The sequence below is a fragment of the Branchiostoma belcheri genome, unplaced genomic scaffold, assembly GCF_001625305.1.
Source record: "Branchiostoma belcheri isolate BF01 breed outbred unplaced genomic scaffold, Haploidv18h27 scaffold243, whole genome shotgun sequence".
NCBI lineage: Eukaryota > Metazoa > Chordata > Leptocardii > Amphioxiformes > Branchiostomatidae > Branchiostoma > Branchiostoma belcheri.
The window spans coordinates 105,381-129,316 of NW_017803847.1; the positions used below are offsets into that span (position 1 = coordinate 105,381).

Below are 23,936 nucleotides of genomic sequence, written 5' to 3' on the forward strand. Positions count from 1 at the left end.
GACTCTCCCTTTTTATACTTTTAAGGACCGGGGATAATTTGCATATTGCCAATTCAGCCAAACGACAAGGAAACGATTGCTATCTACCTGGCACAACAGTAATCAAATCAATTATCCCTTGTCCAATCGGTTACTTGGCTCATACGACGCACAACATAATCAATCACTTTGATCTTCCCAGACTTTGATGTTTGGGACAATGACTTAGAACATACGAAAAGTAGTCTTTTGTGTATCCTTTAACTAATGTTGCTTATTTATTACAACCACATTATTGAAGCGCCACTACCATACAGACGGTTTTCATACCGTGGGGTCGTATCTTCGACTCGGAACCAAGAGGTCCCGGATTTGAACCCTGCCATGTCACTGATCTTGTGCCCTTGGGAAAGGAATTTTAACGACTTTCCTCACTTCGCTCTATTGTCCTCTTTGTTGGTGGTGGGGGGGGGGGGCAAAACATCAGTTGAAGAACTTGCATGAGTGAGCCGTCAGCACGTCTTGTGATTGCATGTTGAAATAAGAAAAAGCGGTTTTCACAAACTGTCATTTAGCGGCTTGTTGATCAGATATTCAGTAGCCGATCTCTAGACATGTACTATTTCAATTTCAATTTATTTATTTAACCAGTAATTACAACTCAGGCCAATTTGGCCTGCTTTTCAGGTAATCCTGGATACATATAAAAATACACACAACAAATATACATTACATAAACTATTACTAAATTACAACATCCTAAACATCAAGAGTGTCAAATCCTGCACCTAATGCTCTGTATAAAAGTCCTAAGAAGTCCTGCTCCTAATTATCTGTATTAAAAGTCCTGAGAAGTCCTGCTTCTAATGTTCTGTTTAAAAGTCCTGAGACTAAGGAGCTGTCGTTGCTGTAGCGGAAGAGTGTTCCACAGGTAAGGACCATAGTACTGCAGACTGCTCCGGTATGCCGTGACTCTTACTGGTGGACAGAAGAGTAGGTGAGGGTCGTAGTCCCTAAGACGCTTTAACTCTGAGCGAGTAGTCCGTACGCTTAATGTTGGAGGAGTCTCCCACTTGAACAGAGATGCCATGTACACCGGCGCACTACCACGAATTGCCTTAAAGACATTGACAAGGGTTGTGATTTCTGTCCGTTTGCGCACAGAATCTATCCCTGCCTCAGCTCGCAGGTTAACCGCTGAGACATACTAGCTGTATGAATTACGTTTTGGGGACATTCCTTAAGTTGCCACCCGTACACCTTAGTCGGCCAGTGTGAGGAACTGGGGGATGGAAGGTTGTGCGCCCCCCTCAAGCCACAGTCACACATTCTCGAATATGGCCACCCGACTAAACTAACGTCCTGTCTACAGTTTACAGCAAGGCTCATCCACACAAAAGCCCACAACGACAATGCGCGACACCTCTAAAACCCTAGCCTTAGCTTAGTCATTCTCAGTGCTCTGTCTCCAAGCTTTGGAAAGGTGACGCGCTGCGGGCCTTCGTACATTCAGTCCGCCTCTACAGTCTAGGCAGCATCGGCCTGATAAGTGTGATCCTGTGCCCTCTTTCCCTCTTCCCATGCGACACTACAACAAACTGAATCACACAAGGGGTATCTATGACATAAATTACTCCACACTTTCATTCGCTTTCTTCCACACCCCGCTCGCTGACACAACACACAGATCGATGTTGCAACTGTTTCTTCGTGTTAAAGCCAAACGAAGTCGACGCAAATGTCCGTCTCGTAAACGGTCGTCGCCTTTCCGAACGGTCGTCGCCTTTTCTCAGAACGGTCGTCGCCTTTCGGAGCGGTCGTCGCTTTTCTGAACGGTCGTCGCCATTTCCGAGCGACCGAACTTCAGTTCCGAATATCCGCGACATGTTCTTGACTTCCTCAGGTTCTTGGAATGTGTGAATCACACTTCAGAAGATAACATGGCGACCGTAGACGGGCCAGAAAAGTGATATTTGTCTATTGCTGAATTTATAAGATCGGCATACAATTCTTGGCAATGATTTTCTCTAGCCTTTTCTTGTTTCCCTTCGCCCACAAACAAATACCATTAACTACACATGGCCAAGGACAACAGGCCATCTGTAGAACGTAATCTTCAACCGAAACAAACATAGATTCCTGGCTGTACTATATTTCTTAATCCCATGGTAAAATTCACGTAGGATGAATGAAGATGTGTCAGAAGGGGTCTTATATGCCAGAACTAAGTTAGTGTTTGTGCCATTCTCGATTGGACCGGGAAGGTTCTGGCCATGGTTAACTCTAGATCTGGACTGGAACTTGTGTAGGTTTTCATAAAGATTATTGCTGAATTTAAAACTGGGGTGAGAAAATTTTTTTTTTTTTTGGAACAGCGCATTGTGCTAGCATATAACTTATGAATGCTATAGGAAGGTCGACTCTTTACAAAAGGCCCTTTGCTATATATACGTACCCGCTAGTTCCCTATATGCATGGGTAGGGGTTATATGTCTACATTAAAATTTGTAGTTCACCTGGGTAGTCTTCATTAGGCTATAGAGCTATTTATGATCCTCTCGCGATGCAAAGATGAGCGCCGTGTGAGCGCGAAGATAGCGCCACGAGGCCGCGCAACGGCCCCAACATTAATTTTGATACAAAATATGGCGACCTCGGCGCTCTCACGGCGCTCTTTTCGCGCTCCGACCAAATTCAGGTCGCAGAGAGAGCGCGGAGAGAGCGCAGTGAGAGCGCCCTAGTTAATTGGGGGCCTTACACCCTTGATTTCATATTCTAAATATGATGCAGAATGTACTAGACTTTAAAAAAGAGAAAACGTACAAAATTTCGTTTTCTATTTCCGTAATTTGTTGAGTGAGCTATGAATTCGTTCTTCGCCCATAAACGTTGCTGACATTTGAGTTTTTGGTCGCGTAGAGAACGCAGAGAGGTCGCCGTAGAGATTCCACTTGAGCACGTTCGGCGCTCTCTCCGCGCTCTGGCCAGTTTTAGGTCTCATGGCGCTAGCTGTGCGCTCTTACGACGCTCTCTCAGCGCTCATTGTTTGATCGCAGGTGACGGCGCTCACAGCGTGCTCCCATGGCGACCTCGGTGATCTCTAGGCGAACTCTCCGCGCTTTGGCCAATTTCAGGTCGTTAAGAGTGTCGTCCTACTGGGATGCGGCCTAGGAGATGGGGGAACTATAGGGCATTTTGTACCTGCTATCACAATCATCTACTGGTTCTGCTTCTACACCAGTTTGCTTGGAACCCGTCTCTCTTACCACCTCATTAAATAGTTAATAAGTATATTTCTCCCACACCGGTACGTACCGCACGCAGATGTTGGCATGGTGACTATCACCGTTTGGTTTGCATTGACTCGTATAATGCCCGCGACTGCAAACATGGCAATAATCAATTTTCGGCCCACAATGTACGCAGGCCACTAAATGGAGATCCTTTGTAAGGGCTCGTTGCCAAGTTCCTTTTGAAAATATAAGGGGGGACGTTCTGACCTTCATACGGTGAAATTCAGACCTTCAGAAACACGCAATATGGCGTATGACTGTATTGAGCGCCGGCTTCGCCGACTCTTTGAACTTCACGGTAGCTTAGTGGCTCGTTATCCGCTACCGTTCCTCATAATCCCGATTCTGGTTGCGGGAGGGTTGGCATCAGGCATGTACTTGCTTCCCACCCAACAAGAATCAGGCGTAGAGTACCTGTTCACACCGACCAACGGACAAGCCAAGACTGAGCGGTCGGTGATACAGGACCGTTTCCCCACCAACGTTTCGAGCAACTTTCAGCAAAGCAGGCTTGACGTTTTCGGAAGATTCGGTCGAGTTATCTTGACTGCGAAAGACAAAAGCAACATTCTCCAGCAAAGAATGATGGAGGAGGTCCTACGACTACACGAGTTCGTGCTCAACAATGTTTCTGTCATCCACGAAGGACAGACTTACCGTTACAAAGACCTGTGTGCTGCCTGGGAAGGGGTATGTGACAGCAACGATCTCCTTGAACTTGTCAACTACAATGCCAGCCTAGTTCAAACCACCACCATTCGCTATCCGACTTCCTTCAGTCCAGTGGGAGCTCCACTTTTTCTCGGCACACAGCTCGGCGGCGTTACCTTTGCTGAAGATACAGAAGACACAGTCGATTCTGCCGAAGCCCTACAACTTCACTACTATGTCCGCTGGGACGACGGTGAACAAGTGAACGACGCCATTAGCGCTATGTGGGAGGAAGCCTTCCTCACAGAACTGCCTATGTTCACATCCACGGACATAGACGTGGCCATGTACACGTCAAACAGCCGAGAGAACGAACTGAACTCAGTAACAAACGGAATCATCCCCCTCTTCAGCATCACTTTCAGTGTCATCATCACGTTTGCGGTGTGTTCCTGCGCGGACACAGACGCCGTGCGCGCGAAGCCCTGGCTCGGTATGCTCGGCGTGGTGTCGGCTGGACTCGCCATCGTCTCCTCCATGGGCCTCGTCCTCTTCTGTGGCGTCAAATTCATCAGTATCGTAGCGTCCATGCCATTTCTATGCCTTGGTAAGCACAGCTTTGCACAAAAACTCATATGGCTTCATGTGTGATATGTATCGCGACAATATGCTTTGACTAGCCATCGTTTTACTGGGGAGAAGCATGCAAAATGTTTCAATTAAAAACATGTGCAAGCCCTTCAAAGGTAACAGCTGCATTTTACATCTAAACCCTCATCCGACTGAATCACCTTTGCGACGAATTTGTCTCAAAAGAGACCTTATCAACTTTTTTTGGAGATATAGCTTTTTCAGTGACGTGATACTCTGCACCACAAATGCTAGTATCATTAATATTATCTAGCCTTTTTCGTTGTATCTCTCTTCCTTACAATATATTCCAATAAATCTTATTCACCTTTGAGCCAATGCTATTATAGAACGATAAAAAGATATTTGGAGACCTCATAGTAGTTATTTTCGATCAAAAATGGCATATACAAAATTTGATATGTACATCTATGGTCCAAACGGGCCACGCGCAGTCGGACTAGGGTGAAAGCGATGAAAATAAATTAGAGGATTAAGACAAAAACTCTTAGACCGCCTAAAGAGAAGCACAAAAAAGGCATTCAACAGTAAATTTCATTTCCCTATTTCTATTGCTATGAGACACGACGGAAAAAGAAATATGATGCCTGACGGTGTGTTTTCTAGTTTCAGGAATAATTTCATAACTTAAAAATATGTCTCTAATTTTTAAACAAATTCGGATATTGGTGAACATTGAACTCGTTTAAGATGAAATGGTTGATCTTTTGAATATAAAACTAGTTAACATATATTTGAGGATATATCAACATGTAGAAATGACTATATTTTCGGGGAGGCTCAAAGCTTGTCTTTATGTCATTTTCTTCAAATGCATGTACTATATATGCTGTGTATAGCACACCACAAAACGTGTTGTTTATTTTCCTTCCCTTATCTTACCCACAGGGATTGGCATCGACGACATGTTCATCATGGTCGCTGCATGGCGAAAGACCAACCCACACCATTCCGTGGAGAGACGGATGTCAGAGGCACTGGGCGAAGCCGCCATGTCCATAACCATCACCAGCATCACTGACGGGCTAGCGTTCGGCATCGGTGCTATAACTGTTTTCCCCTCTGTGCAGATATTCTGCATATTTACCGGTGTAGCTTTAGTTTTTGACTATATCTACCAGATAACCTTTTTTGCTGCGTGCATGGCAATTTTTGGTTACCGTGAAAAGAAAAATCTCCATTGGGCTACCTGCTTGCGCGCCCCGACGAAGAAAGATGCGGTGCACAGATCTGGTTGTTTCAGGCTGTTTTGCGCGGGTGGGGTATCTGGCGAAGACTTAGACCAGGGTGGGGTAGACCAGGGACCAGAAAGGGATCACTTTTTCATGCGTTTCTTTAAGAAGTACTTCGGACCATTTTTGACAAATATTTTTGTCAAAGTAGTCGTTATCGTACTGTTCCTTGGGTACCTTGCCGTTTCTATCTGGGGCTGTACACAACTGCGCGAAGGACTGCGCCTTCAGTCGCTAGCAGACGACAATTCTTACATTGTCAAATTCTACGACTTAGAGGATGAATATTTCAAGGTCTATGGCCCACAGATAATGGTCTCTCTGACAGAAGAGGTAGACTATTCGAACCTCACAGTCCAACAGCAAATTTCCGACACTCTAGAGAAATTTGAAAACAGCGAGTATTCCTATGGTTCAAACGGGACTGAGTCGTGGCTGACAGTGTACAAAACGTATCTTCAAGAACATCCTTTCCTCCCAGCTAATCCAAACAATGAGAGGTTCATCAGAATTCTAAAAGACCAGTTTCTGAAAAGAGGATGGTTTGATCGCTATCAACTTGATATAGAGTTTGACGAAAACAAAACCAAAATACTGTCATCCCGCTTCTTTGTTCAGTCCAAAAACACCAACACGGCAAATCGTGAAAGAGACATGATGCTCGATATGAGGCGTCTGGCTGCAGAAGCCCCATTCCAAATGACAGTGTTTCATCCAGCGTTCATATTTTACGATCAGTACACAGCGGTTCTTCCGAACACCTTACAGAATATCGGCATAGCGACCGCCTGTATGTTAGTGGTGTCCCTCCTCCTGGTTCCCCACCCTGTGTGCTCCTTGTGGATCGTACTTACCATAGCTTCCATCGACGCAGGCGTTATCGGCTTCATGACTCTGTGGGGTGTTAACTTAGACAGTGTTTCTATGATTAACATCATCATGTGTATCGGCTTCTCCGTCGATTTTTCGGCCCACATAACGTACGCCTTTGTGACTGGGCAGGGGGAGACGAGAAATGAGCGCTCGGTATTTGCTCTCTACTCCATCGGCATGCCGATCGTACAAAGCGCCGTTTCTACTATCCTTGGTATTCTTGCTCTCGCCTTCTCCACCAGCTACATCTTCCGAACCTTTTTCAAGACGATGCTTCTGGTCATGCTCTTTGGTGCTATGCATGGTATTGTCGTACTACCCGTAGTCTTGACCTTCCTTGGTCCAAAAAAGTCGCTCGGAATCCGATTCGAAAAGCATGGAAGCACGTCAAAGGTTGACGACTCGCCATACGCAGCACCTACCGAATTGACCGGGCCAGAAGCACTCGCTGCCAACCGTGCTCTCCAATCGGTCCCTTCGCATAATGCGGCCATCAGCGAATACGTAAACAAGTCGTTTCAAAACGATGAATTACAAATAAGAGAAGACGCAAATCAGCATGACAACACCATATTCTAAAGCATGCCAGTAGCCAGGATTTTGAAGGGGGGGGGGGTTCTTCCCACTGCTTGAGGGACCAACGAGCGCCAAAGGCGCGAGGTTCCTAGGGGGGGTCGGGGTCATGCTCCCCCGGAAAATTTTGAAAAATGAACACTCTGAAATGGCACTTCCTGCGTTTTTGAGAGTATTTCAAAGAAAAAAAATAAGAGATAACTTTTTATTCAATAAAAAAGTGATCAGTTTTTCTACGATTCAGTCCATCTTTTAAATAAAAATCTTGGATTGGTGGACCAAAAAGTAGACATTTGAGCCTTGTGTGGGGGGGGGGTTCTTCCGAACCCCCGAATGGTTTATTCCACAGCCCATTAAAGATTGCGCCCACTCCCCTAGCAGCACGAGCACGAATGCCGAAAAATTTTTGGAATTCAATCGTTAACAAATCTGGGCGGAAACGGTAGAATGCATACCGAGTACACATAAATAGCTTTTAGAGAATCACGCAGCAGTATAACATGCTGCGCCTGTACAAAGGTTTGGTCAGTTATGACAAAATATCTGTAGCCACAATTGAAAATATTTTCTTTTTAATCACATGGAAAAGGCGTAGACGGTACATGCAATGCCGATAAAAATGACATTAAGAGGGAAGTCCAGAAAATCGACAAACTGTAAGGTAATTTATTTCAGCGATATGCATGTAACACAGAAAGAATATATACTTCTCGCAATGCAAGGCCTGTATTGTTGATTAGAAACAATTGCGTGAATTCGTGTAACTTAGTGTTTTACCGTTTTCCTAAAATACTATATGTATTATCTTTGGATTGAACACATAGTCATATATTGTAGGATTTGTTTTACCTTAAAGCACCTAAGCTAAGGATTTGAGGAACTACCAAAAATGATATTATATATATGCCTTCTGATTAAATTGTACATAGCTATTGACAAAGATGGAAGTATACGTGTACATTGTTTAATACGAGACTAATTTTTATCACCCGGACTTATGAAAGACGAAATGGCTAACTTATGTCTATACGCTCATAAAGTAATGCTGTTACAGCCAGTATTGTTGCATGCTCGTGCATCCTTATCACCTGTATAAGTTTATGTTGGCATTAAACTTGTAGAAAAATATATCTAGTCATCGTGTCTATTCAAAGCATATTACATAGATTAGACATTAAAAGAGACGTTAAATGTTTTGTATTTTGAAAAAAAACTAAAAAAAAACAAGTCACTGTAGACACCTGCAAGTTTAATTTTACGTTATCGTATTACCATGGCCAGGATATCCCACATTGGCCATGGTTTATTGGCCAAACATCGCCCATGCAATCGCAGCCTTATAGTGCTGAATTGATGCAGAGTTTACAATCAGATGATACAAATGGTAATAATACACATAATATTTGTTCCACATTTTTGTTGAACTGCCACAAGGGTCTGTGCGACTGCTATTCGGCGCCACAAGGTGACCTCAATACGGCTTTCCCCAACCGAAGTTAGGTACCCATTCACACCTGGGTGGAGTGAGGAAAGTCGTGTAAAGCGCCTTTTCCAAGGGCACGACGTCGGGGTGCATGTTCAGACATGTCCCCGGTATGACTCGGAATCGAACCCGGGTCTCCCGGTTCACAGTCAAATGATCTACACGTACGCCACTCGAGGCCACGAAAAAGAGAAAACCAAAAACATCAAAGAGAAAACCAAAAACAAGAAAATATAACAACAATATTCTAGTACATGTATTAGATGCAATATTAGGCCACACCGATTTGATTTTATGGATGACATCCGCGCGCGCATTGATTTTCGCATGATCTCAAAAAAAAAAAAAAAACATCACGTCTTCCGAGGCTCTGGACTGGCCTCAAGCCTGGGTAGTCCATGGTGGTGATAACTCTGGTGGATGGCAGTCAGGCTACCGAAGCTCCAAGACTCAAGAACTCAGTACATACGTACAGTGTCGATTCATAAATTCCGCAAAAATCCAGTATGTGTCGGCCTGTCGTATACGTCGCTATGTAATGCGCCAAATTCACAATACCAGCTTTGTATTCCTGTGGTTTAGTAGCATTTTTATTTTTGGCCGTTTTTTTCTTTTTTTCGCCCGCACGCACTAGTTTGGGGGTCTTCAGAGGATGTCATCCATAAAATTAAGTCGGTGTGGCCTTACTATGACATCCTAATATTATCCAAAAGAGACCACAAAAATAAGAATATAGAAAAACAATATACATGTACTAGTATATTGGATGCAATTTAGAAATAGACAATTTGAAAACATGCAAGGAAGTTAACAAATAAATCAAATCAATCTTTATTGCGCAAGAATTGCAATGGATACAATGTATGGCAAGTGTTTAAATCAAAAGATAACAACAATACTAAAATCTACTTCTAGATACCTTATTCTAACGCTACCCTATAATTGTGAGTGATGAATTATACAATATATATGGAACATGGATACAATGTTAACATCAGTTCAAGGTGTCACAGATGATATTGTTTCTTTTCTGAAGAGCAGAGGATATGAATTGGCCTATATACAAGGATATTGGTTCAGGACATGACATCAGTAAATTAAAAGTATCTGAGCTTGTCTTAGGTAAGGTAATGTTTGAGTTACGTGAAATCATATTCATAAGTGTCAACCTTTCTTCAGTATACATGGGACAAGATAATAAAAAGTGACATTCATCTTCAACAGTATGTTTACATGTAGGACAGCGTCTCTGAGTGGCTGGTACATTCTTATAACGACCTTTTTCTATTTCTAAACAATGTGCACTGATTCGCAGTTTGGTTAGCAACAAATGATTTGTTTTGGATTGATGAAAGGTACTTCTCAAAAGTGAAGTCCGTTTTGAATTTAGAATAGGTTTGCAGTTTATTGTAATTTCTTATTTCTTGCCTCCAGCCAGAAACAAACGTGTCTTTCAGACGTTGTTTGAACACGTTTCCAAAATGCTTGGCGTCAACTGTTGGGTTTAGCCAAACATTTTGAAAACCGTGTCTACATAAAATATCTTCTACATGAACGACCCAGTCCTGTTCTTGTTCCAATGCAATATCATAAGCCTTTGTGACTATTCTGTCATTGGGCAGGTTGTGTAGTCTGAGCCAATATTTAATGAGGTGTGATTGCGAGTCAATATAAAGTGGAAAAGCTCCAATGTTTTGAATAGCTAGCTGTTTAGACTGGTATGTAAGATTTAATTTGTCACTGTATTTCTTAAAACGAACCAGAACAGGACGAGCCGATGGCAAATCACATTTCTTCCCTATTCGTGTAACCTTTAAGAGCTGTACGTTTGCACCTAATATCGGCGAAAGTATGTTATATATTGCTTCTCTTGTGTTTTCACCAGAATATTCCTGTATACCATTGAGAATCAAATCCCTACATTGAATGTTTGCCCCCAGTATTTCTGTACAATAAAGTAAGATGGGCTTTATTAGACTATTGAACAAGTCAAGGGCAAGAGTTATGGATGGATTGTAGTTTGAAGCCAGAAAACAATGTAGCAAGCGTTGTATTTTAGCACCAAAAAGTAAGAAGTCGTAATGAGTTCAGATATTACTGCAATGAATGTATACTATCGGTAATTTTTTCAGTAACATAACAACATGCTATTAGATCATATGATTCCCTCATAAAAGTAGACTGTTTCTATCCAAGAGTCAAGTAGCTTCTATACCTTGAGATTAGGTACTAATATTTACCTTTGTTTGAAGCAGAACAATATATTCTCTGATATTTTGATACGGTTTGTAACTGCTACTGCATTAGGTGCTATAAATACAGCATGTATAAATCGTAAGCCATGTTGGAAGCTGTTTTACACTAGACAAACAGTTGTAAAAAACCGAGAACTTGCAAGCTGAGCCCCTGTTTTGATAATTTAAATCCATGTGCTACTAGTAGTTATTGAGACCATAAGGAAATCACCTATAATATTCCCTATGACAATTCTATATAATATTCTCTATGACAATATCGCTCATGCGGAGATGGTATGACCCAAACCGGTGCAACGATGAGCGCCGTGTGAGCGCGAAGATAGCGCCATGAGAGCGCACAACGGCCCCAACATTAATTTTGATACAAAATATGGCTACCTCGGCGCTCTTACGGCGCTCTTTTCGCGCTCCGACCAACTTTAGGTCGCAGAGAGAGCGACATTAAGTGGAATGGGAGGTCTTTATAGATATATTTTATTTTAAGTTTACTTGTTGCTATTCTCTTATCCTTAGTTAATATATTCTTTTGGTAATCGGCTGTATATTTCTCTGTTATTTTGTCATGTACGTATTAAAATAATCTTGCTTTGTTACAACCGCAGTGATTCAAAGGTGGTCTTTATATTAATTGGTCTTTGTATTAATATTAATGGAATAGAATAGATTAGAATAGCAGTTACTAGTACCTTGTTCATCTTACCTGTTTATGTATTGCGTATTCACTGTTTATGATCCTGTATACCAACTTCGATTTATGTAGAGATAGTAGGTTTGATAAGTATTTCGTTCACAGTAGAACTCCATATTAGCATATAGTTTTATACATGTATCACCACATTTCTCTTGTCAATGTTTGCAATTAGCCCTCGGGCAAGAACTTGCAATAATCAATTCTATTTCTATATTTCATCCTGGATGGTCTTAAGAATGTTCCCTTTCTTGGATTGACACAAAGAAGGAAACGCTTGGCAAGAAAATGGTGTTTACGTTGTAAACAGTAGGTTGCAAGGCAGCACCTTTTTTATCTCTTCTGTCAGCTGGCTACATTTCACCTGATGACCGGTCAACTAAGGGACAAGGTCAACGTATCATTCGATCCGGTCTGGGTGAAGTTGGTAGAGAAACTTCCAGTGGATATTCTATTGCATAAACAATAAAAGTACATCCAACAAATGTTCTATGCGTCCAAACATATAGCATCGACATTTAATGCATAGGTTAGCAATATAAAAACATATACATATACAAATGCACACGTTATACCTGTATACGTCAACTCAAGAAGACGACATCTAAAATAAAAAGTATTATTTTCATATAAGATACTCCCTAAATGACAGGTGTAGGATCTAGGAATAAACCACTTAATAAATAGATATATATTTGTTAACAATGAACTTAAATTTTTCAATGAAAAACAGCAAACAATTTACCAAAATATGTAACAAAAGATTTATGAAGAAATTATTATTAGAAATATAATATGCAAAACAAAATTAGTTTTTTTTTATTTCAATTGATAAACAGTTGAGTGGATATAAGGACAGATTTAGTCTTGTTTTCAATTTCCCTTTGAAATATCTTTGCAAAATTCTTTCATGTTTTGCTGTGGTAGTGACAAGTCTCCTGTACAAGAACGGCCTTCATTAGTTTGATCATTTTCCAAATAGAATAACAATATTTTCATTACTTGTACTGAACGATATCAAAGTTCTACTAGATTGAAGTTTACTGGTTGCACTGTCCCTGTACATGTGATAATAATCATTTAGACATTTTGCTATTACCTATCTGGCCATAGGAAGTAATTTTTATGGATGATATTAGCGCGTAAATGAATTTTGGACTAATTTAAAAGAAAGAAGAAGTTTTATTCCCCTCTGTCAGTGGTCAACACATGCCGAAAATGGGCAAAATGGCATGCCTTGTCATGCTGGAACGTGGATGGCAGATAGATATGAAGAGAGGACACAAACAATTTTTTTCACTTTTACTTTTAATTTGATGCAGTGCTGTATTTACTTCCTTTTGAATGTTCTCACTGAATCAAGAGCATTTGTACAATGATTATTCGAAAACGTTTTTTTTAAGTTGTATCAGCGACAAATGGATGTTGAAATAGTTGGCTGTAAACAAAGCACAATATAGGTATAATTTGTGAAGTCCAACATTACCTTTCCCCGGCCATCAGGAATTAAAGGAAATTAAATGAAACCCTAAATATATGTGGTGTGATGGCAAGTTGATTATCGACAAAACTTCGAAACTAAGAAACTACCGGGATGTAATAAAAACAATCATATCTCTCAGTATGAAAAATTTGATTATTTGGTATCACGATTTATGACTTGTCACTAGCAACATGTTTTATTTAAGACTTGTCATAGAAAATTTGCAGTTTGAAATACTTTTTGTTGGCAAAGAAAAACACTAACACCATTCCTACCCTTCTATGTTTAAGTTATTACAAAGGGACACTGAAAACTGCTGATATATTCAACATCGCATACTGGACTTCAAGTACTTAACTACTTTAAGTAATTAATCTTGTTTTGTTACAACAACATGCTTAAAAAGTTATCTAGGCCATTTTTCATCTTGGGGAAAAAAGAGAATGCTTTCTTCCTAGAAGCATCATTGTTTGATACAAACAAAGGAAACGCCAGGAAGAGAAAATACATTGTAAACAGCAGATTGCTGGTGAGCTTCTGTGTTAGCTGGCTACATTTGACCGGACCGGGCCGGTCAACTAAGGGTCAGGGTCAACGTATTGATGCTGTATGTGAAGTTGGTAAAATATCAAGCTTTAATCTTTTGTACTGTTTGCGTCAATCTGCTTTGATCAGAAAATCTCAAACCCGATATCTGATTAAATCATTCATATATTGAGATACGCCAGACACGAAACACGAGAATCGTTGTATTGTCTGACTGGCAATTTTTGGCGACGCCTCAGGGGGGAGCCTAATAGCACATTATTGTGTTTAGTTTGCAAGAATTCTAGGAATTGTACAGGCATTTTGTCCACAGGCATGGCATTTCTACAGGCATGTTGATGGCACACTTTTATGGGCACATTCATACGTAGTCCTATACCCACATACCCACATGCCTTTCAAGTGGAAGTTTTACATTCTTCCCACATTCCTTCCCACATGCCTTCAAAGTGGAAGTCATAGCATTCCAAGTGGAAGTCCTACAATGGCTTGCTCACATTCCTTTCGCATTGCCTTCCAAGTGAATAAACTACAAACTCCTAAGCCATTGTAGAATTACTTCTGTGAGTACAGTCGATCGTGATCAGATGTGCTGCTGTAGTACCAAGTAGCCGCTTGTGTTGACTGTCCATTGGATAGGTAAGTTTGCCATATACTGTACATTAACTTATGATGCTTAGTCTAGTTGTTAAGGTCGTGATTTGGATTTAGTTTTTGAAGTTGCCAACAGTAGTCAAAGAAGTTTCCAACACTAGTCAAAGTGTGTATTGTGTTAGGATCTAGATCTGTTATGACAATTATAGCATTTTAAGGAGGGCCTCGCCTGCCCATTTTCCGTAGAGTGTAACCGTCTGGTTTAATTCTATGACTGTAACCGGACCGATCTATCATACACGTGTCTTGGATGGTAAGTTTGCCATGTTCAATGACGAATCCTATGATGAATTCTACGTAAGTCAGCACAAGACTCCTCGCGAACATAAATGCACTTACATAGATGTTGTACACATCAGAGGTTGACATTGATAGGTTGTTGACGTTGGTTGGCATAACCAAATACATTGACTAGATCAATTTTGTTACAGGACAAGGTAGAAGTACATAATGTATTTTAGAGTTATTTTGTGCATGCAGTCCTTAAAGTATGCCGTAAAATTAATCATGTATGATATATGACAATACATCTGCATACTATCTACACCAGAGAGAGATTTGTACTTCTGTAAGACCATTGACACAGGTGTTTTATACGGCTTTATTTAGCCATAAATGGATGTCCTGTTACATTACCTTAAGTTTGCCTGGCCGTAGGGTGCTTGTGGAAGGCCTGTTAGAAAAAAAAAATTACCCAATAACGATAACTGCAAGGTGTCATTCGCACCTTCTGCCATGTGATGACTTTTTGAGAACTAGTAGAAAAGGGAAACCTTTTTCAGGCTCAAGATCATCGGTTTTGGCTTGCACAATAGTTCCTCTCCAACTGTTAGACAATTTCCTATGTGAACTATTTCCGCTCAGGAAGTTGGTCCTCTGCGTGCCCAGTTCCATTTTTGACGGCTGCATTCTTAGCCACCTCAGCAATATGTCCTGTAACTGTCTCAAGTCCATTCCGTGATAGGCGGGTGGTGGTCCTGAGGTTGTAGGTGTCTCAGAGGTGTTGTAGCCATTTACGATTTAAGCGCTTAGTGGTGGTGTGGTTTCTCCTGACGAGAACAACGATGTTTCTTCCGGGAGCTGTTCGATTTGGAACACTGTGGAATTTGTGCAATGCCTGCCCTTCATCATGCGCTGAGAACCGTTGGGACATATAGTGGTATGGTTGTTATGCCTGCATCTTAACATGCGCTGTAAACCCTAGGGGTTTGTGGCATGTCTTCAATGCCTGTGTCTGCACATGCGCTGAGGCCTCTTGGATGTCCTACATTCTTGCCCCCATTCCAATCCCACATGCCTCCAAGTGGAAGTTTTACATTCTTGTCCCCAGTCATTTCCACATGCCAACATTCCTACTTACATGCCTTACAAGAAGAAGTGTTTGCCTTCCAAGTGGAAGTCCTACATTCTTGCTCACATTCCTTTCCCAGTGCCTTCCAAGTGAATAAACTACAAACTCCTAAGACATTGTAGAATTACTTCTGTGAGTACAGTCGATCGTAATCAGATGTGCTGCTGTAGTACCAGGTAGCCGCTTGTGTTGACTGTCCGTTGGAGAGGTAAGTTTGCCATATACATTAACTATGCTTAGTCTAGTTGTCTCAGGGAGGAGCCTAATGGTACAGTATTGTGTGTGATCTGCAAGAATTCTAGAAATTCTCTAGGAATTTTGTCCACAGGAATGGAATGTCCACAGGCATTTCTCTGACCTACATCTATGCCCACATTCCTGGAAGCCTTGGGAAGACTGCCCCAGATGGCCCTACTTTCTGTGACCCCGGGGCTCGTTCACTATACACTCAGGGGAGGAGTGCACTGTATCTGTCTAGACTTAACAGCTTCCTCCAAATCATGAAATGATGGCAGTGCCATGCACACAATAACCCTAACAGCAACCTGCGTCGCCATGGCAATGTATGTTTTCATTGCCAGTCTTGTTAGGTTTGTTTGCATGCATGTGGAACACAATAAGGACAATGTTCTGCGCACAATCAGCTAATATGTTATCCTGTATCTGTATAGCCGGTATAACCTCCTTTTGGCGAAACACACCAGCTTCGCAGGCACACGGCGCGGCGGCAGCTGGCTACATTACACCGATCGACCTGTTACACCTGACCCTTGAATATCTAGCTCTAGACTTTGTTTAAAGCTATCTAGTGACAATGCCCCTACTGTACTTGGTGACAGCGAGTTCCACTCTGCGATAGTTCTAGAAAAGAATGAATTCTTGAACACCTCAATCCTTGGTTGATAACTCTGGTACTTAAAGGAAGGGCTATTTCTTGTTCTCTTCTGGGCTGGTATTAGGTACTTAGTAATTGATACGTCCACCAGTTTATTGGTAATTTTGTACATCATGCATAGTCTGGACATTTTTCTTCTGTGTTCCAGTGACGCCCACTGTAGTTTTTCCTAGCTTCAAAACAATTCCGAGATGGATCGGCTACTCACCGCGATGACCAAGAATTTCTTTACTTTGCGGGTAGGAGCGTGTTTGTCCAAATCAAAGAAGGAAACGCCAGCCCTAAGATTGGATGATATCCCAGTTGCAAACATGATGTTTGCGAAATAATGCATGTTTGATCCATGAAAGGAGCCTACTCAAACAAAGTTAACGAAAACTTTAGAGAGGAATCGGAAAATTGATGGATTGTATCGAGCCATTTACCTAAATATGATAAGACTTTTAAAGGATTTTGTTATGACCCACATTGAGTCAATAGTACACATTTAGTACTTTCGTCCGGACTTGCCAGGTTACATGCAAATCACATGTCTGTCATCCTTGTAATCAATTGTGTGAGAGCGATATTTTAAGATATCTTCAGCGTCAGCGTGTTTACGACGTTTCTACAGTAACCTTAGCTTCATAATGATGTTTGTTAGCATTTTTTCTCCCCTGGCATAGTCACTTCTGCATTCGTTGCGTTTCGCTGCGGTGTGATGCTTTGCACGAGAAATACTCCCAAATCGTACCTATACAATACAGATACGATTGCTATATAGAAGGTACTGTGTGTGCAAAACAACATTGTTGCGTTCCACAGGAAAGGTTTTCAAGCCACCCAGTGTAGTCTTTAGGCTTGGAAACCCAATTTGTCAAAGCCAATATTCTAGCCATGTATCTACATACAGAGTTGAAGCCACACTATCCCAATGCCAATGTATATTGACCCTCATGGAGCAAAATTTCCCAAATTTCTGACGGAAAATGGTTATTGGAATTCGAATTGGCCCTTGGCTGATTCATAGGGTACCACCCATAAAATAAAGGACTCATCTTGGGGCTTGTTTCTACAGTTTTAAAAGCCCAAAGTATAAAATGCTGATTCAATTGTGCCAATGTGAAGCAATTAAAGTGTCAATATCACAAATATTGCCTTATTCAGAATATTTCCAGTTTTTCTGCCGTGAAATCACATTGGAAGCGTTTAAAAGTGATCTTTATTTTTCATTTTAGAGAAAATGAGAATGTTTCCTTTCATAGCTTGACACAAAGAAGGAAACCACAGGGCAGAAAATGGTGTTTACGTTGTAATTAATTTGCAAGGCAGCACCTTTTTATCTCTTCTGTCAGCTGGCTACATTTCACCTGACCGGTCAACTAAGGGACAAGGTATGATGCAATCCGGTCTGGGTGAAGTTGGTAGAGAAACTTCTAGTGGATACTTTTACTGAATAAACTAAAAAAAAGTACAACCAGCAAATGTTCTACATGCAGACATCGACGTTTAATTCATAAGTTGTCAACATAAACACACACCCATACACATGTTATACTTCTTGTTGTTAACTCAAGGAGACAAAATATAAAAACTATTCTTTTCATATAAGAAAACACTCTCAATGACAGGTATAGGAAATGCCCGATCCCATACATAACATAACTGTTAAATATGATGTAGTACCAATCTTGTTCTTTTATATCGCGGCCTGATCGGAGATCCTGTTGTACTTTTGTAATTAAGGGAGATGCTTTTCATTTGTTAGGTATCGTTAGTTTGTGAGAGTAAGCCTTACAACGTAAGCTGAGCCTAAGAAGACTAAGAAATTCAGTAAAACATTTTTTTACTGCAATGTGGCTTCGAAATGTTCTTTATGTGAATAAATAAATAATTAAAACCACTTATACTATACATATAGAAAATATTGACCCCCCAAACATCTATTGATATCACCCTAAAAACTGGAGTCGATCGGAGCGCTGTGATCGCCATGTTTTGTATATAATACCCCCATTCCACTCACCGCGCGCTCTCCGCGACCTCAAATTGGCCGGAGCGAGGCGAGAGCGCCAAAGTCGCCATGGGAGCGTGATGATGCTGCGGTCACATTTCCAAACCAGGGCCCGACCGGGCTGTCTTATATATGGAACGAAAAGTATGGTATAAAATACAACAACACACAAAAACGTTGACAAAATTAATGATGAAAACTATTTGCGTATACCACTGGTATAAATTGTTGGTTTTTTTGTCAATCGAAACAGCCCGGCCGGGCCCCGGTTTGGAAATGTGACCTCAGCATAAGAGCGCCATGAGCGCCATGAGCGTCGTCACCTCGGCAATGGTATGGAACCGGGTCATACCATCGCCCTGAGAGCGCCATGACAGCGCGAAGCGAGCGACATGAGAACGCACAACGGCCCCAACATTGATTTAGATATACACTATAATTCCACTTGAACAGCGCTCTCACGGCGCTCCCACAATTTCAGGTCGTAAAGAGAGCGTAGTGAGAGCGCCGTCATAGATATGGGGGCCTTACACCCTTGACCCTTCACAATGACTGTAAAAACAAGAAACCAAACAAAACGTACATAATTTCGTTCTCTATTTCCGTAATTCGTTCAGTGAGCTATGAATTCGTTGGTTGCCCATAAACGTTGCTGATATTTGAGTTTTTGGTCGCGCAGAGAGGTCGCCGTAGAGATTCCACTTAAGCACGTTTTTCGTTAAGTTTGGCGATCTCACGGTGCTCTAGCCATTTTCAGAGCGCCGTGAGAGCGCAGTGAGAGCGCCACTAAGTGGAATGGGGGCCAAAATTAGTTGGGGCCGTTGTGCGCTCTCATGGCGCTCTCTTCGCGCTCTCGCGGCGCTCATTGTTGCATCGCCGTCATCGGCGCTCTCACGACGATGATATCAGCCGATTCCACCCTGTTGGCTACCCGAACACAGTGGTGACATCATTGGTAGTGTAACTAGATAAAAAAAGCCAAGTAGGCCGATTGCCAGTACATACAGAGTGGTATAGAACAGTCCTATTCCATTCTTAGCCATGTTTGCTACACAACAGTGTGTACAAGAATCCTTTAATAATTTATGTATTAGATAAGATGTACATGACTGTGACTGTAATATTGTTATTGATTTTATTTTCCCATGTTTTATTACCATAGTTCTTGACTAATTGAATGTGTTGATAATGGTTTTAAAAAGTTATTTAAGCTAATTTGCTAATTTTCATGTTGGGAAATATGCAATATATGTTGTATCCATAATCAACTTGCCATCAGTAGTAGGCATCCTTCCATCTCGAGAGATGATGGTAGCACTCTAGATGTCCTTCCGTTGTGTGCAGCGTCTGGAGTGGCTTATCAGACCTATCTTGGCGTGACAGTCCCGACCGCAGTTGGGACACAGGAACGTTGAGACATTCTGTGTGTTTTGTTTCTCTCTACGCTTCTGGCGCTTAGTCTCCAGCTGCTCGCAGCGTTTTGCCTGTCCTCTCACTATGCCAACCTTGACTGCGTGTCGCCAGCCACTGCGGTCAGCCGCGAGCTGTTCCCAGCTGGTTGGGTCGATGTCAGTGCATTCACACCACTTACCATCACACCACATATATTTACGGTTTCATACCTTTAATTTCTGATGGCCGGGCGGGGGAAAGGTAATGTTGGACTTCAAGTACTTAACTACTTTAAGTAATTAATCTTGTTTTGTTACAACAACATGCTTAAAAAGTTATCTAGGCCATTTTTCATCTTGGGGAAAAAAGAGAATGCTTTCTTCCTAGAAGCATCATTGTTTGATACAAACAAAGGAAACGCCAGGAAGAGAAAATGCATTGTAAACAGCAGATTGCTGGTGAGCTTCTGTACATGTGTTAGCTGGCTACATTTGACCGGACCGGGCCGGTCAACTAAGGGTCAGGGTCAACGTATTGATGCTGTATGTGAAGTTGGTAAAATATCAAGCTTGAATCTTTTGTACTGTTTGCGTCAATTCCGAGATGGATCGGCCATAAGTATGGAACATATTTGACAATATTCAACTGAACATTTGATCAGTACAACTTTTTAAATTCTAAAACGCGTAAAACAGTTACGGTGAAGAATTTGCGTTATTTTTTAACTCCTCGAGTGGGAGCATGTTTTTCAGTCCAAACCAAATAAGGAAACGCCAGTCCTAAGATTAAATGATATCCAATTTGCAAACATGAAAGGAGCCTCCATCAAAAAAGTTCACGTAATCTTTAAAGAGGGATTAGATAATTGATGGATTGTATCGAGCCATTTGCACATGATAAGACGTTTGAAGGGTTTTGTTATTACCCACCTTAGTACACATATAGTACTTCCGTCAATCTGCAGACTTGCCAGCTTACTTGTAAATCCCATGTTTGTTTTGCTTATCATCGATCAATTGTGTGAAAGCGAGATAAAGAAATATTTACAGCGTCGGCGTGTTCACGACGTTTCATTAACCCTCATAATGTTTGTTAGCACTCTTTGTCATTGGCACATTTCAGGTCGGGTTTGCTATTGCGCAAGTCTTTGTTACCAAGAGGCTCCCCAAATAGTTCAGGATTTGAAGAACGCCATGAGTACATACTCACAGTTCTAGGCACTAATCTTCAAGGTAAGCCTGTATTGAACACTAACGTGTTGTGAATTTATAGTAACTGTTATACTCGTTATGTTTGCGTTTCAGTCCGTAATGTAAGGAAATAGTCTACACGTTTAACCTAAGATATACAATCCCAGAATACAAAATGCAGAATATTTTATTCACGATCTGAAATATCTTTAGTTAGCTCCTAATGTTTTGGCAGCTGTTCAGAGTAAAAAAAAATCGGTAGCAAGAGAACCTAATTGTGCAATTAACTCAAAACATTAAGTTATTAACGGACAATTAATATTTGCAGGTGGAACAACAGGTAAAGACCACCTGTATAGGACAACCGTCACGATGTCTTCACTGCAAGATGTCTTTCTTAGCTGGAACGCAATAGACGTCGCACAAACCGCCTTCGAAGTCCCGGCCATCAAGAAAGAGTTGGTGAAGTTCGTTCTTAAAGAGATAGACCGAGAATGTTCTCTGATTTGTTTCGATGGAATAGGGTCTGAGATTAGTCTTATCACTGAGAACCAGAATTTACGAGAACGCCTGCGTGAACTTGCCCCACTTCTCCTGAGTGTCTTGGACACCACAGTGACGGCGATTATGAAACATCCCTCAAACGATAAAGAAAACTGTGACATTTCAAAGACGAAGACAGTTCGCAAAGAAGCAGCGACCATCGAGTCCACAAAGAACCTGTTCCAAAACAAAGCATGTATTAGAAGTACGGGCTTCAAGTCACGTGTCTTTGGAAGTAATGGGATATCAGTAGATGGATGTAGAAAAATGGGCACAACATCTAAATTAGTCAGTAAAGCTTATAGAGAGGGATTGTTTCGTGAAAATCATTCATCTTCTATTAGGCGTTCTATAGATCAGTTCCTTTTTGATGTCAACACAATGGAAGCTACCATTCTCGTTCCGACACAGCTACTCCATATTTCCGAAGACCACGACCTTACAAGATGTCTTCCAGCACCGTTACGAGACTGCGACCTTAAGGAACTCTTTGACTCCTTAAAGAAGCTTCGGACTCAGTTCAGTGATGGAAAGATGTATCTGTCTTGGTTCGAAGACAGTAGCGATCAAGTAAAACATGCCATGGTACTTATACAAAGAAAAATTTCCAGTCTGTCTGCTATCTTAGACAAGCTTGCTGCCACTGCTCGCTTCATCACAGAGAAATATGAGGAGCAAATTTGGGCTTACTAGAAAAAACAATGAAAACAAAACCAAGTACAAGACTGTATTTTCTATCCAATTTGTTTTGGTACACAGTGTATGTACAAAAAAAACGTATGTATATAATAACTTTATTCGCAAAATCATGCCCGAGGGCTAATTGCTTTTACAATCAAGTATAATACTCACAGTACCTTTACACCGTAACAGGAGACATGTAACAACTATCTGGGAAAAAACTTCTACTTCTACTACTACGCTAGCTATTGTGGGGTTCGACTTCTTCTTTGAAGGCAGTGGAAAATGAATTGTCCCACGTTCTGCGTAATTAGTGGGTTTTGTGATATATAATGTGATATATAAATTGTTAATTGAAAAGTGGGTGGCTCAAGGGAACATTATAGGGAGTAAGTCGCGGAATTTGAAAGTTTCGTTCCTTGAACGTACTAATTGCTACAGATTCCATAGTATTACCAAAATCTTTTTATTTTGCTTCCGGGTGTGAATGTTAAGCAGCAACTGTCTTGTAATGTTAAAGGGCAATGTCACCTCGAGGGTAAATTCTACTGAACGCAAACTAGAGCACTCACTTCAATTCAGCTGACAGGTTCACCTCATTTTATGAGAAAAGAGCAATTGAAGGAGCATGGCATCCATAGGAGAAGACAGGTACAAAGTAGGAAAAGAATTAAACAAGTACGAAGAAACAAAAGAATCCCTTCCTATTTGTGATAAGGAATATAAGAAGGTAATATTAAAAGTGTAACGTGTCTTGACATTCTCATATATTGTATATAGAATAAATGGATCTTTATCTAATATAACATTTCCAAGGTGTCTTTGTCTAATGTGTTTGGGAGAGGCTTCTGTCTATTCCTAGTTAGTTTAATGAGTCACCAGGTAGTCATGAGGTACATACGTGTACATGTTTAGACGACAAGTTCTTTTCAAAGGATATCCACTGTGGCAATTCCCTCTAAAACCAATGCCGTGCAGTTTTCCGAGAGTAAGATGTTCTTGAAACGATTTAGTCACTTACGTTTTTTAGCCAACGTACCGATAAAAAAAACATGTTTGACAAAGTTTATAGCGATATTGAAAACACTTCCTCTATAGGACTGTTTGCAACTAGTTCCTTCACAACTTACATTAAACTGCAATCAGTCAGTTATGTTGGTTTTGAAAGCTTCAGCTATGCTAGTTTGTCACTGACAAGCTTATTCACGTAACATGCGCCTAAACGTGTGCATTTATGTGTCATACATATTTTGAATTTGTATCCAACATTTAACCGGTTATGACACACACTGACAGAAATGATGAAACGGACTGACAGAACTAGTAGTAGATATCAGTAGTACATGACACACTCAAGTTTTCATCTTATTTCCATGCCGCCACCAACGCAGAGGATATAATGCTAATTTTCTCCTTAGTGGGGAAAGTCGTGTTAATTAAAGTTCCCAATGGCACAGCAAGATGGGTTGCCTGGTGTGACAATATGAGGGGCGGTAGATGGCAGGGTTCGAACCCGGGAACGCTCGA

At 41.2% G+C, this 23,936-nt stretch overlaps 1 protein-coding gene across 1 annotated transcript; it reads left to right on the forward strand.

The window, feature by feature from the left end:
• The first annotated feature begins 3,477 nt into the window (after nt 1–3,477).
• LOC109471250 (patched domain-containing protein 3-like) lies at nt 3,478–7,283 on the forward strand. Its single transcript, XM_019770527.1, has 2 exons — nt 3,478–4,530; nt 5,463–7,283. Exons 1-2 carry the CDS (start codon nt 3,519–3,521, stop codon nt 7,256–7,258), a joined length of 2,808 nt encoding a protein of 935 aa, XP_019626086.1. The 5' UTR covers nt 3,478–3,518; the 3' UTR covers nt 7,259–7,283.
• The last annotated feature ends 16,653 nt before the right edge of the window (nt 7,284–23,936 follow it).